General features: G+C 51.7%; 1 protein-coding gene across 5 annotated transcripts in view; it reads right to left on the minus strand.

Annotated features, from left to right (window-relative positions):
* Window positions 1-15,530, minus strand: part of STIM1 (stromal interaction molecule 1) — a 78,231-nt gene that overhangs the window by 36,722 nt on the left and 25,979 nt on the right. For 4 of the 5 annotated variants that reach the window (XM_068676731.1, XM_068676878.1, XM_068676953.1 and 1 more), the window contains exons 2-3: window positions 9,653-9,786; window positions 2,202-2,316 (exon numbers count right to left, since the gene is read on the minus strand). In XM_068676731.1, coding sequence (XP_068532832.1) covers window positions 2,202-2,316; window positions 9,653-9,786 — 249 coding nt within the window. The remainder of the gene's footprint in view (window positions 1-2,201; window positions 2,317-9,652; window positions 9,787-15,530) is intronic. The other variant, XM_068676798.1, reaches the window with a different exon arrangement.

The following is a 15,530-nucleotide window of genomic DNA, read 5'->3' on the forward strand; positions in this document are numbered from 1 at the left end:
AAGCTGGCAGGGAAAGCCGTGCCCGTGGCCGTGCCCAGCGCAGGACAGCCGTGCTGCACCCACCGAGCCCCCCAAGCCAAGGGGCCCACGGGAGGCAGAGACTCAAGCCAGCTCTGAAGCACCTGGGCACCCTGCTAACCCCGTCTGCTCCACTCTGGAGACCCCCAGAGGGTCCCGCTGGGCTGCACGGCCACGGCAGGGGCACGACGGCATGCAGGCTGCTGCGTGAAGAGATGGGGGCTGTGCCTGCTCTGCACCCTGCCCGCAGGCCATCTCCTGCTTCCAAGAGCCACACGTACCGAGGGATTTATATAAATCAAAGCCAAGCTGTTGTAAAAGCACCCAAACCTTTAGGAAAAGGGATGTAGGGAATGGACACACGTGTCCTGGACGTGCCTCGAGCGCTGTGTCAGTGCTGCCCTTTGCAGCCGCACAGAGCCCTGGCCTTCTCACCAGCTTCAACTATTTTACAGCTCGCTTTCAAACGCCCGGATTAGTCTCCAAACGAGACCACTTTTGGAACCAGTCATTAATTTTATCAGCCAGCTACGCAGAACAATGAGAAAGCAAAGCAGCGCGCTAATTACATCCCCCAAAACAAGAGCCGTACCACGGGAGCTGCACGTGGAGCAATGCCACTTCCTGCCCTTGTCAGCAGCAGGAAGAGAGCAAAAGCAGCTCCGCAATTAAGGGACCTGGGGAGTATCCCGGGACGGTCTCCTCCATCCCCTAATGGCTTCTGTGCTTACCCAACCAACGCTGCAATGCACTTCTGGCAAAGCCATCTGTAATCAGCCGCACCACGGAGTAAATATTTCTGACACAGAAGGCAGAGCGATTCGGTAGCATCCTGCTGGCTCCAAGTGGCTTGGGCAAGGATTTTAAGCACGTGGTTGTGCATCAACGTGGGACAGAGAGTCCAGGTCTGGATAAACAATGCCAGGACCATGCCCAGAATCGCTGCACCTTCAGACAGCCCTTCAAACACTACAGCTGAGAACGTGGTCCTGGGACTGGGAGAGATGGTGACATGCCTACAGTGGTACCTACACAGGGCTTTGAAGGCACTGAGCACATCCCTTCCCCGCATAATTTAAAAGCTGAGGCTGACAAATCACATGCAAATGGTACAGGACACGAAAGAGAAATGGAAAACTTGATGAATTCATCAGAAGACTAAAACCCATTTTTTCAAGCAAGAGGTGTTCATAACACCTGATCTTGTCCCGATCTTGTCCTGACCTCGGAGGATAAAAGGAAGGGAAAAGACTACAGGTGAATTGATCAGCAGCAATTAAAACTATTGGGGAAAAAAAAAAAAAAAAAAAGATGTTCTCAGTCTTGAGAGCAGCAAATAGCACACTGAATAGAAAAGGACAACTGAGGAGCAAAATGCGGTCACTGGCAGAAATGGTCCATGCCACAGATCACAGGAAACCCCCGATATATCAAGAATAAAAGTTTCTAATGCAGAATGAAGGGGGAGGGGTGAGTTTTAAGATTTCTCAACTCAGAAATTCTAAAATTCTGGTCAGGGAAAAAATGAAAGTGAAATTGTGCCAAGAAGTCCCAGCGAACCTAAAAGCTTCTTGAAAAATTCAGAAGTTTTAGGGAGTTTCCCACCAGGGACTGAACTTTCACCACCTCCCTGGACTAAGCTGCTGCGAAGAACAAAACCATTTCATGAGCTTGCAGCTTGTATCTATGGTGAATGCATTTATGTACACTTAGCGTTTTAGGATTTTATTCTACCTTTTTTTCACTAGTTTAAGGAGCATCTCAAGTTCAGCAAATTTCTTCTCAGGGAAATACAATCTGTAGAAAAACTCCCACACAGCTCTATTTAATATGTAGGATGTTATTACCCCATAAAACAGCAGCTGAAACTAGAATTTAAAGGAGAAACTGGAATAGGGCAGTATTTGGCTCTATTTTAACACGTTTATAGGGGTAGAGAAAGAAAAACAATTTAGACTTTTATGGCCATACTCAGATGCCAGCATTAACAGCTGAAAAGTACCAAGAGCAAAAAAATGCAGGAATGCCCAAAAGAAGGAAGCTGGAAAAATAACTGAGAGAAGGCAGCAAAGGCAGAATGAGAGTATTTTCCCTGCGATGTACACGCAGCCCTTTGTAGCAGGGAGTGTGTGTGTGTGGTTATTTAGGTTATTTCATTTTGCTTCTGTTCTTTATTTTTTTACCTTCGGATGTCTTCCAGGCCTTCCAAAGATCTTCCACGCTAATGAGCTTGTCTTCCCCATGGAAAGTGCTGTGCTTGACCGTTGGGTCATGGTAATTCAAGTCCTCTCTCAAGAACTAGGAGAAGAAGAAACCGCAGGATTATTCTTCGATTCATCATTTAGACAACAGGAGAGTTAAAAAATACTTCACCTTCCTATGACTATTACATCCACATGTTGTCACGGAACACTTTCTGCAGCAAAGCCCTGCTAGCTCTGGGTTGCAGCACCTCAGGCTTTATTCACTTGGACTAAAATTACACCACCTGCCTAGCTGAGCTGCTGTAAGAAACACTGCCGTTACTGAACACCTGCAGCTTGTTGGAGCTGCACGCATTTATCTCTATTTCCAGTGCCACGGTCACATTTTGCCTCCTTTTTCGTGCTGGGGAAGCCTCCCCTGGCCTGGAGCTGGTGGCGAGAGCCCAGCAGGGCCCCGAGGTCTGGAGGGCCTGGAGCACCTCTGCCGTGCTCTGCCACGGTTTCTGGCATTTGGGAAGACAAGTCAGGCAATAGCCAGCACGTATTTATGTTAAATTAATATTACATTGACTTTAATACAGATAAACATCGAGTACCAAAATAACAGGACCTGGGCTGTGGGGATTGCAGACTTTTCTCCGGATTGTAACCGCTCCCAGAATTCAGCTAAATAGCAGAGCGGAACCGACTTTACGTCAGTGGGTAACAATGAAAATAAAATTATTATTATTACTGGATGGGATTTGCGACTCCAAACGAAAGCTGAAGCCCGTGCCGCCTGCAGGGGCCGAGGTGTGTTCCCTCTGGAGGCTGCAGGGAGGGCAGCGCCGTGCTTTCGTGGACGCAGCCTCCTGGTCCCCGCGGGCTCCACTGGTTACAGCGGGCGTACCGGGACAAAGCAGCTCCCAGCACATTTCCTGAAAAGTTCAGTCCAGGGGCTTACTCAATTAAATGAAAAATAATGAAAAAAAAGGAGACTGCGGTGATGTAAAGGACAGCCCACGAGCTCACTGTGCCGCTGCTTGCAGCCTGCTGCTCCCAGTCCCCAAATGCTCCTGGGCAGTTTGTGGGGTCAATATTTGCCTTTGGCTTAAACCGTTCTCCATTTCCATTTTTGCTTCCTGTACGTTAATACGGTGCAATCAAATCACAGGCAAAACAGCAACAGCAATGGAAAAGACGAGAGGCACCCAAGGCAGTCAGGTGTCAGGAGCGGTGAGGGGGCTGCTGGTGCTGCCGGCTGAGCCACTGAGGAATATTTGTGTCCTGTCATCGTCTGCAGCCGGATCAGAGCTCACATCCATCACAACAACATCTTTCTTTCGTTCCCATCCTCCTCGAATCTCAGGGGAAGATGGGGCAGAAACGGGAGACACCAAGGAAAAGTGAAGGAAATCGGATCAGAAAAAAAGAGGGGGAGAGAGTGGGGAAGTCTAACGAGGTTTGGGACGGCACTCTGGGTAGGGGGAGTTCAGGAGAGGGGAGGCAAGCACGAGTATGTGAACATGGAGCAGAGGGAAGAAGATCGCTCACATCCCACTTCCTAGTACAACAACTAAATGAAAAGACAATTCCACATTTACATCCCTACCTGCACGACTCGCTGTGTGATTACCAAGCACATTTCTGGTCACGTTTTTTTTAAGGTGAGGAGTGTAACAGAATTATTTAAAAAGCTATCTATGCATAAAGAGATTGCATTTCAATAGTATATTGGATATTAAAAATATCCACAGCAATTTTAACCTTCTGAACTCTTCACAAGCCCACTCGGGGCGCTGCCAATGCCAGCGCCAGGTGTCTGTGGCTGGAGCCTCTCGGCCATCTGCCCTCTTGCTTTGCAGCTTGCAGAAAGCGTTAGCTCCCCCCCAAAAAAAAATGCTTCTTGCAGAAGCGTTGGCTCCCCTCCCACGTTGTCACAGAGCACACAGGACACCAAACCCCCGGGAAGCTGCAGCACGTGCAGCACAGTGCAGCCGGGCCCCCAGCAGCGGCTGTGCCTCGGTCTGCCTCCCGCTGCTGTGACCTCCAGGGCCGGCAGCAATGTCACCCGGCGTCACACACCGGGTGGCTGTGAGCTCCCACCGGGACGCAGGGATCAGCTGCCGCTCTGTAAATTTAGCTCGGGGAGCTCAGGAAGGGAAAGTGATCCCTCCCGGCTCCCTGCAGCACCCGGCATCCCAAGGAGCCCGCGGCACGCTCGCGGTGCTGCCAGCGGTGGGAACAGGCAGGGGCCGGGATGGGAGTCACAAAAGGGGCTGGGGTGGAGGGGACCTTAAAGACCACCCGGGCCAGCTGCTTGTCCCATGCAGGGACACCTCTCACTGGATGCAGGATGTGGCCACTGCCTCCTCCGACACCAAGCTGGCTGGGAGAGCTGGGGGAGCAGCGCCGCATGCATCAAACCCCAGGGAAATGCCAAGAGCAGCTTTTCTCCGAGTGTCTTCTACGGAAAGGATAAGAAACAAAATGCAAACAGAGCAAGTCAGCCAGAGCTCGCCTCCACTGGTCTTCACGGAGAGCTGGTCCTGCCTGGCGACTGGGGTCTCTGCAGGGCTGCTGGTGTTACTCGCTGTCTCCAACCCACATCAGGAAATTGGGATATTTTCAGCTGTAGCGGGTACGGCAGCTTCTGACCTGCTAACTCCGTATCCAGCAGCATCAGAAATGTTCTGAACCTGGTGCTGAACATGACTGCTCCACCCACCACGTGCTGCCAGCCAGCACAGGTAAATAGGAGTAAATACAGCTCCTGCTCTGCGCACTGACGTGCCCGCAGCTCCCAGGGCACCTCTCCCACCTACTGCATGAAGTTTTCTAGCTGGAAGCTGTAAGGCTCTCATTTTTTCCCCACTGGAGAAAACTCAGAGATTTCACACCCACAGACAACTGTCCCGAGCACGTACACGATGTGCATTTTAAGACGTGTATGTGGAACAGCCGTGGGATACCCAGATGGCCAAACACCCAGCGAAAGGACCAGCGCACAGAATACCAACCTCAAACCCTTACAGAGCAGCACGTCAGAGCACTGAGGACACACTGCCGGTGCTATCCCCAGAGACCCAAAATCTCTGTGAAAAGTGTCTCTGGGTGGCCCTGCCCGGGCTGGGGCTGGAGCAGGAGACCTCCAGAGGGCTGCTGGCACCAGCCAGGCTGTGAACGCAGAGGCCAGGAGGTTTCTCACCACATTCAGCGAGACAAAACCTCCAGCATCAGGTGGAGGACCCCCCGAACACCAACTACAGCACCTTCTCAGGGTTATAGGACCTGGTCAGACACCCGTGTTTTAATTCTCCACCAGCTCATTATTCTCCCCTCTAAAAGGGGCAGGGATCTGGGGCTGCACGGGTTCTGTGGTTCATACAAGCCCCTGGTCTCGGAGGCTGAAAGCACACCCAAAACTCAGCAGTTCCATGCAGAATGATTTTCTGGAGATCAGCCTTGTGCTTTCTAATCTGCAGAAACCCCGACTGCCCGCAGGACCCCTGTGTCTCCTCCCCAAACCTTCAGCCCCCTCCCACGTTCCCAAATCCCACCAGCTGCACAGGGCAGGGGTGTCCCACGAGCATCAGCTAAATGAGTGTGTGCTACATGAGCAGAACAGGCTGACGGAGCTCAGCACGCAGCGTGCCCTCAGGTAGCGTGTGATTTTCAGGTCTTCTGAGCTCCTGATTTTCATGAAAAGTTGCAGGCAACTTCTGTCTTCAAGACCTCTTTCTCACTAACGTGCCTGAAGCAAGACAACAGGATCAGAAATTATGAGGAGCTGGGGAGTGACAGGGCGGTAACAGAAACCTTGTTTCCTTAGGAAACCAGGCTAAAAGCGTCGGAGAGAGCCGTGGATTTAAACCTAAATCAGAGTAGCCCCTAAACAGCCGGAGCTGCCTTCTGAGTGAGCGTGAAGAGCAGAAATAGATCGCTAATTAGAAGATCTCCCCACGAGGGATAGCTCTTTCGATTTAATTGAGGTCACTGATGTCATCTTAAACTTCATTGAAAATTCAATCCAGAAAGGAAAGATGCCGCGATGATTTAAGGGCAGCGTGAAGTTGTTGGACGAAATCTCACGCACCCTACCTATAATTAGAACAGCTTAAAGATAAACTTATCATCTGCCTCTCACTCCCTTTCTGCGCAGTCTTAATCCAAACACAATATATCTGTAACTTATCCCGGAGAGAAAGGGCCAAAACAACAAACCCAAGTTCAAGGTTCCCAGCTGCAGCTCTCCCCACGAGCGTGGCCGAGGGACAGACCTTGCAGGGTGGGCAGCATCGCAGCACGAGCCCCTGTGCTTTAAAGGCTGCGGGACCTCTGCCCTCCGCTGGAGCTTGCAAATGCTTCTGGAGAACAGGTGATCAAAGCCAAGCTTCAAAATTACCTCAGCCTATCCTCAACAGAGGAAACATGTTTGTTTTTTTTTAATTAAAGCATTTGATATAAGATGAATCCGAAGGAGAAATGTGGTTTACCAGGCAACTCGTCCAGCTAAGCTCAGCACATCGCTGCAGGAACGGCCCACCACCAACACTGCTCCAGAACGACACGAAGATGTCAGCTCATTCTGTTCTGTCTCAAATTCACCCATAAAAAAATAAATCCCAAGTATACAAACCCCCACTGAGGGGAGCCAGCCCAGAGGAACTATTTGTGGTACGGCACATTCTTCCAAACAATATCCCCAGCAGCTGTCCCACAGCCAGAGACGGGGCTTTAAAACACGGTTACAGGGGACAGCGAGCGGCTCCAGCAGGAGCAGGCTGGCCAGAGAAACCTCTCAAAATGTGACCTTCGGGGGCTTCAAAGCCTTCTCGGCACGGTTAACTCAGCGCAGCTTTAACGTCAGCACAGGTCTGGAGCTCAGCAGGGGTGAGGCTCGCAGCCCCAGCGCCGTCTCGCTGCCTGCACACGCACACGAGTGCTCATCAGCTCTGAAAGGGAAGCCAAGGAAAAAGACCTTCAGTCCCCAAAAAGATGCACCTGTGTGACGTCGGCTAGGTTACGCTGTGAGGCACACAGGATTTTGCAATTTTTCTCCCATCACGAAGCCAGACGTGAGAAGCACCGGGCAGCTGGAGGCACGGCCCCGCTGCAGCCGTGGCGGGGATTTGCTGACTCTCTGCTGAACCCACGCACGTGTCCCCCTGCTGCGTGGGGCTGGACGAGCACCAGCAGCACGGCACAGCAGCACCAGGAGCTACCTCGGCTCTCCTTGCCCCACGTTTGAGAAAGAGAGCACGGCCACGTGCATCTCCTTCCCTCCAGGAACCCCGCACACCTCCATGGGGACAGCAGCGAGTGGCTGAGCGAAGAGCGGCCTCGAGGGAAAACACCACGTTTTAGGAAATGCAGTTCAGAGCTTTTCATTTCACACAAGCACAGCACCGCAGCTCTTCATTTGCTCAGGAAAGCTTTTCATTTGTTGTAATTGCTCCACGAAGCAGAATTTAGGCAGAGGAAATGGCACCGCAGCCCGGGAACAATCAGCCGAATCCACCCAGCAGGAGCAAGCACTGCTTTCAGCTCGAGGCTGCCGTGCTGCTTCCTGGGGGACTGCAATCCTCCCAGAAACAACAGGGGCCTCGTCACGAGCAGCTTTGCCCCTGCTGCATGAGTTCAGGTGGAAGTTTTCACCTCCCTGGACTTCCATTTCTGCATCTGGGAGCTGTGAATAACGCGTCCTAGAGGAGGGCTTCTGGAGGACGTACAGCACTATGCAGGTGCTGTCGTTGCCTCCCTTTTGACACATGCATCAGAATGAGAAAAAACGAAAGCTGTGGGTCCAGAAGCAGTGGGCTGCGTTTCTGTAAGCTGTCCGAGGGTCCTCAGGTTCTCCCAGCACCAGGAGGTGCAGCGCGTGCCCCAGGAGAGCGGCGACACGGGGCTGCCAGGCTCACCACCCGCGTGCTGGGTCCCGGGCCCAGCAGTGGCTCCTGCTTCCCCTCCTTCCACAGCCAAGAATTTGGATCATTCGGCAGCCCTCGCTCCCAGCGCAGCCTCGGTCGCGTGCCACGGACTTGGCACAAGATGTGTGCTGCCACCGGTCAAGAAGCTCCTGCAGCCCTCGAGCCAGACATCGTGCACCTGAGCCTTGCGAGCCACCCCTGCCCAGCCACTGGTTCTGCAACGGATCGAGGAACTGGGAAAACGGGGATCTGGTGGCTGCCAGATCACCTCGACAGCCTTTGTTCTTTTAACTGCCAACATTGCTCTTTTTAACTTCCAACACCTGGAAGCCCTGAGGGTCTTAAACGAGCATCCACTGCAACTGGGGAGACACTACAGATGGCAAAGCTTTCTCTTTTCAAGTAGTCACTATTCCTACTGTCACTAAGATAGGAAAAAAAAAAATTATAAATTTATTTCTCTTTATTAAAATTACCAGCTAAAATTTCAATGACCAAGACAACAAAAATTAGTTTCTTTTATCTGCAGCATGGACAAACGTGCTGTAACAGTTTCAGGTGGGTTGGTGTGTGCTGGTCTGGCTGTGCTGGAGTTCTGCTCCCTGCAGCAGCCACGCAGCGCCGTGCCCTGCACGTGCAGTGGCACAGCCCTGGTGTCCCAGCGCTGCTGTGCCTGCTGCTGAGCAGTGCTGGCACCGCACCAGGGCTCCTCCGAGCCCCAGAGCCAGCAGGGCTGGGGAGGGGACACCACCAGGCAGCCGACCTAAACCACCAAAGGGATGTCCCATGCCCTGTGGTGTCACACTGGGCAATAAGAGGTGGGACATGGCTGAACGTCGCTCGTTGATGGGAAGTAGAGAGTAATTTCTTTCCTCTCTCTGTGTTTCCACACAGCCTTTGCTTGTTTTTTCTTTCCCCTCTTCCTTTTCCCTTTAATTAAACCATCCTTATCTGAGTTGTTTTTTTCTTCCCAGTATACTTTCTTCCCTCCCTTTCCCTTTGAGGAGGGGAAGTGAGAGAGCAGCCATGGGGGAGCTCGGCTGCCCACCTGAGCAAAACCACCACACGGTGAAATAACGGAGTGAATATAAATACTAGAATGGGAAGGAGACAGCAGCCAGCATATTTGCTCATCGATATGGCAAAGAGAGGCTTGATCAGAATCAGACGGGTTTCCCAGCTCCAGAGTTAAAAAAGAAAGCAGTGCAATAGTAACAACCCCTAAACAGATCTACCTGTCCTTCAGCCATGGAATACATTGATAAAAGCTTGTGTATAAAACAAAAATTAAGCCCCTAGAAACCCCTAACAGAGAAGTCACGCACACTAAGGATTACAGTACTGACATACATTGTTTGGACCAGGAATTTGGATCACGATGGAACATTGCTTCCTTGCCAGCTCAGATGGAAAGGACAGCCAGCAGCCTCCAGGCACCACTGCCCGTAACGGAGCAGCCCTCCCGGGCCCTGCACGGGAGCAGAACTCTGCGAGAGGACAGCAAAAGGGCTGAGTACAAACCTCATCACTCTCCTCCACGTCCACGTTGCCATTGGCATCGTCGTCCATCTGCTTGTGTATGTTGCGGACAGCCTCGAAGCTGAGCTGCTCGTCCTCATCGTGGCACAAGGGCTTGTCGATCCGGCAGAATTCTGCTGAGGGAGAAAACACCAACGTGATGTAGCCTGTCCCAAAAACCTGCCACCTTGTTTGCTCATTAAACATCTGGTGTTTGGAAAAGCCTTCCCTGAACCCTACCCAGCATCCCAGGGCTCATTCACAGCAGGGTTAAGCGCAACTGCCAGATTTCCCACGAAATTTCTGATGCTAACAAGAAAGGACAGGCCATGGCCTGACCGAGGCTGCTCTTCTCGGGGTCACACTCCCCACATCCCCACGCCGCCGCTGTGGCACCAGGGCCAGGCATCACCAGCCCCGGCAGCAGGGTGCCCGCAGCAGAGCTCCCCTCCTGCTACCAGCTCCGTGGCTCACGTGGAGGCTGCGAGTGCTGGCACGGCGTTTGAGAGCAGCAGTTGGACGTTTATGCAACGCGCCAATTAAAAAAAAAAAAAAGTTCGCCTTCTTCCTGATTATGAAATAGATTTTTCTGGCTGGTTTTCACATATTTTTCCACGTTTCAAGATTAACGCCGCATATTTTGCTACATGCCTGACTCCCCCAGCCCATCTATGGTGCTGCTGCGTGGCGCTCTGTGACTCACGGCACGAGCACAGGCAGCGGGCACCAAAAACATCCACCAAAGGTGGGGTCCCTCACGGCACGTGCTAAGAAAAAAGCCTTCTGTTTCACATCGGATTCACTCTAAGCAGATAATGATTATGAATTATCCAGCAGTGACTGCTCGGAGATCAATGGGAAATCAGTTTAATAGCTCTTGGCCTGGCTCCCATTAGAAGCTCTCCTGTTCAAAAAATCAGAGCTCAGAGTGAATTCCTCGGAATTTAGGCAGAAGAGCCCAAATGACTTAGAGCTCAAATCTCATTCCAGCTCTGAAGATGATCCTTGCAAGACAAGACAAGCTTATTTGTGGGAAAAGGAACATTTGCTGCTGCTGCTACACATTCTGTATCTGCTGCGAATAAACAAACGCTCACTCAGCTTGCTACCAAAGATTTGGACAGTTCTGTCTGTGACATCCTGGTTGTGTCAGGAGCAGTGTGGCCAGCAGGGCCAGGGAGGTGCTCGTCCCCCTGGGATCTGCTCTGCTGAGGCCGCCCCTTGAGTGCTGGGTTCAGTTTTGGGCCCCTCACTCCCAGAAGGACATCGAGGCCCTGGAGCGTGGCCAGAGAAGGGCTCCGAAGCTGGGGAAGGGCCTGGGACACAAGTCCTGTGAGGAGCGGCTGAGGGACCTGGGGGGGTTTGGGCTGGAGAAGAGGAGGCTCAAGCAGAGCTTATTGCTCTCTGCAACTGCCTGAAAGGAAGGGGTGGGGAGCTGGGGGCCAATGCTCCAGCAATAGGACCAGAGGGAGGGCAGCACCCGCAGGGGCACAGAGGGGATCTGGTCCCTCTGCCCCGCGCTGGGAAGCACAGAGCCTCCCATACGGAGGACACCAGCCTAACACCAGCTGATATAATGCGTATTTCCAGATCTCACAGAGAAACCCCATCCCTCATCCTCTCCGGAATGGCTGCAGAACCAAACCACAGCTCAAACCCAGGCCAAACTTACACAAACACAGCCCCAGCGGAGCTGTTCCAGGAGCAGGTTTTGCTCCTGCAGACAGGTTGATGTTAGAGGAGAATTTGTTGCCTCTGCAGAATGGAAAAAAAGGAACAAGTGCAGACCGTGTACATTCAGATAGCAAACAAGCACACAAACCTATGCAAATACCATTGTTTTGTCTTGGCTTCTCTAGAATTTCCCGTATCTGTGTAAGACCAGACGATCAAGCCAAGCACACTGCAGTTGACTCTAAATCAGCCACCGAAGTTTCTAAACTTAGTGCAGGTTCAGCCATAAGCCTACTCATTCTTAAGTATTTCTAAGAATTCATTAAAACAAACAAACACACACACACACCTAGAAGCAGAATAGCGTATGTTACGGCTGTTTTCCTACCGTAACTGTTGATTTTCTGTGTCTTATGTTCCTACAGCAAATACGTGTCTCACCACCAGCTTTATTAGAGGTACGCTCCCCCAGTTAGGAGTCTGAATAAAGTCCGGTGGTTTTAATTTCGAGGAACATCAGCCAAGGATTCGGAGTTAAAATTAAACTTTCCTTATTTGCAACAGTTTAAATTATGTACTTTATATTCTGCCTAAAACAAAACCACTCAAAAAACACTTAGATGAACGTCAGAGCATTATTCAAATCAGACCGAATTCTTACATTATGGTTGTGACCCCTCATTTCTGATGTCTTTATATACACATACAAATGTATTTAAGGTCTTAGCTATCGATCTTGCACCAGTGTTTCGAATACTGAATTAATTTGATATGCAAATGCATAATACAACCACATACCATAGATTTTTTTGCTGGAAAATCCCTTTTCAAAGATGGTCAGCAGACCATCCCCGTGGGCTCTCCAGATGGTGTCCCTGCAGGCAAACCGCCAGCAGCTGCGGCCACAGGTTCACCATGACCTACACCTTCAGGTACGTGACCTACACCTTCAGTCACACTTCCAAGCGGCACAACAAATCCTCCCCCAGCAGGCACAGAGCTCCAGGCCCCAGCATCTTGCAGCTCTGCCAAGGTGGGCCCTGGATAGCATCACAGGCAAGCAGGGATTATCAGGGGGGGCACGGGTCTTTGTTACAGAACTGGGAAAACCGATCGCCCTTCAGGAAACACCCAGAGGGTTGGTTGTGCAGCATGTCTTTGTGTGGCATTGAATCCTGAGGTTAATCTGCTGCTGCAAAAGAGCAGCAGCGAGAAGCCAGACTTCAGGCACACACACGTGCCCCTGGGGGTATTGATCCGGCAGATAATACCCCAACAGCAGTCCTCAATACCCCAACAGCAGTCCTCGTTTGGCTTTGTCCCACCGCAACCACCACATTTCCAAGGCGGCTATCAGTGCTGCAATGTAAACCTCACCAGAGGAAACTCCCAGCTGTGCAAACTTGGCCGACCAGGGATTTACCTCAGCTAACGAGTAGCACCGTGACTAGAAGCTGACTGTGGGGTGCATCCACCGCGGTCAGAACAAAGCCTCCCCACCAAGCCCCACCGTCCTGCTCCACCTCCTCGGCCACAGCCCCTCCACGCAGCCCCCTGACCCCGCTCGGGGGCTGGGAGCTCTCACAGGACGTTTTGAGGACACCGTGATCGATGGCATGACGTTTTTGCATCAGAACACTTCTGTGAGATACGGGGACTGCCAGGCCTGGAACTGGCAGAATTCGGGCTGGATTTATAGTTTATTAACTAGAAAGGTAAACATTTTTTAGCAGTCTCCTTCTTCTACCTTGTACAGCTGAAAAAAAAAAAAAGGGAGGAGAAAATGTAGAAGAGTTCAGCTTTGGAAAATTCAGCTGCCTTGCTGCAGCTGCCACTTGAGGCCCCTTCTGCCTGATTCCCCAGTGCAAGGATCCCACCACCACTTCCCAATGGATTTGCATGGACAGTCGTTTGCTCTCTCCAGTCCACATTACCTCACAGACCCACTGCTGTCTGCTCAGCTTTTGCTGCTTTATGTAAAAAAAAAAGTCAATAACTTAGTAAATCTGTTTGGTTTTGCCCAAGACAACACCGCCCCACACACAAAAGCCCTGGCACGCTGGCCCCTCTGTTCTAACAGCAGGTAAGACGTCTCGCAGAGGCAATACTGGAGGCTGACTCAAGGGCGAGGGGTGGCTTTTGGGTCCTGCACAGACCTCACACGGATCTGGAAGTTTGCTCTGTACCAACTGCCACACGGCCAGGGAGTGAGCCCAGCACCTCTGTGAACCACAAGCAGCGAGTGAGCCAGGACAGCTCTGCCTAGCTCCAGCCCAGCAGCAGTCCTCTCTGCAACAGGGCCATCCCCTCCTCCATGGGGCCATCCCCTCCTCCCCAGGGCCATCCTCTCCTCCATGGGGCCATCCTTCCTCCATGGGGGTGTCCTCTCCTCCCCGGGGCTCAGGGCTGGCTGCAGGAAGCAGAAGGAGGTGGCGCCCACCTCGGCTCGTGGAGCCTGCAGCCAGCCCTGGGCAAACATCCAGCCCAGCAACACCCTGCAACCCAAAGCAGCAGCCAGGGACAACACCACGCTCGGCAGGGTGTGAGAAGTGGTGGCAGTGTAGGTGACTCAGTGTGTCCCTGGTGGGGTGCCAGGAGACCTCTGTTCCCCTGCCCCACCTTGGGAGGCGGCACGGGGAGGTAAGGGTGGCCGACCATCCTGCAGGGCTGCACCTCGTTTTCAAAGGCTTCACAGCAACCAGGGTGAAAGGAGTTCTTGACTGGGTACTTTCTGTTGGTCCTAATTGGAAAGGGAGAGGAACTTGGCAGAGTTATGTTAAATATTATTGGATGTCTTTACATGGCTTTGCGCAGATTTGGTTTTCCTCTCCTACCCTGTAAAAATGCTCCCTCCATGCTTTCTTCACAGTTATCACAAAGCTATCTAATATCTTTGGGAGGGGTCTTTTCTGCAGTGATTTGTCAGGTTCATCTCAATGAAAGAGAGCAAGAAAACAGAATGTGATTGTATTCATACTGCCTTTGGGCTTGGCTTCAGCAGGAAAAACGAAATCAGGATAAAAGATACCTCACAAAATATTATGTGATCATCTTGTTCTGAACCTTATTATTATAGCAATTAATGTAGCAACACTGTGTCAAAGTTCAATTTATAGGGAATAAAAAGGTCATTTTATTATAAAATGTGGTTTTATTCATATTACCAGTCTCCTAACCACATAACTCTTAAGCCCCAAACGTGCCTCCAAGTGGTCTGTCCAGCGCTCAGGCAACAAGACACACGCACTGAAGTGATCTTGCCCAGATTTCCTGCAACCAGGACGATGATGTGTTGGTATTTGTAGCCCAAACACTAAGAATGAAGCATGACTGGAAATCTTTTTCTGTGCAAGTTCCAGAAAGCAATAAAGCAGCCCTTGCGAGAATGGCATGTGTTGATAACCAAGGAATAATCAACAGTAAGCGGGCTCATAAATACTGAGGAACTTGTTTGCATCAGGGCCAGAAAGAGCCTAAATAAGCCACGGGTGATTTAATCAGCAGAAGACCCAACACTGATAAAAGAATGGTCACGAGGTTTCACCACAGGCCAGGAAGACAAGGTGCAGCTGTAAAAATACCCAAAATGGAGAAACAAAGACCGGGGTGAGCAACCTTGCCTAAGATTTATGGAAGGCTAAGCAAGATACTGAATCCAATATCCTGACCCTCCTAAATAATAGGGTAATAACCCTCGTCTCCTAAAGCCAGGTCCCCCCTTGGGTTCCTCCTGACACCGGGGGAGGCCACCTCCAGGCCACCCAAAATGACGCTCTGCTCCAGGCCGCTCGGCCACACACCCACCATGAGGCAGCTTCAGAGAGTGAAGGGCTTGAGCTGAGGGTGAAGTCGGTTTTGTTTAACCAACACCCTCCTCCTCCAGCAGGTCCTGCACCGATCCTTGCCACAGCAGCCTGTACAGACAGCGCTGGTCCCAGCACAGGCCCTGAGGTGCCAGAGGGAAGCCCAGGCCAGGGTGGTGGCGTGGCTCCATGGCTCCGTGTCCCTGTGGGGCTGGCACCATCACCCGTCCTTCCCTACCCTCCCATCCCACCTCTCTGAGTCAGCAGCAGCCTTCTGTCCCCTCAGGGGCTGTCGGCCTCCAGTCCTGTTCCTTATCTCCTCATCCTGTTCCTTATCACCTCTGAATGATGGTGGGGAGATAACCGCCATAAAGGCAAGCCCCTTTTCTCCCCATCCCCTCCGG

Source organism: Anas acuta, chromosome 1 (assembly GCF_963932015.1).
Source record: "Anas acuta chromosome 1, bAnaAcu1.1, whole genome shotgun sequence".
Classification (NCBI taxonomy): domain Eukaryota; kingdom Metazoa; phylum Chordata; class Aves; order Anseriformes; family Anatidae; genus Anas; species Anas acuta.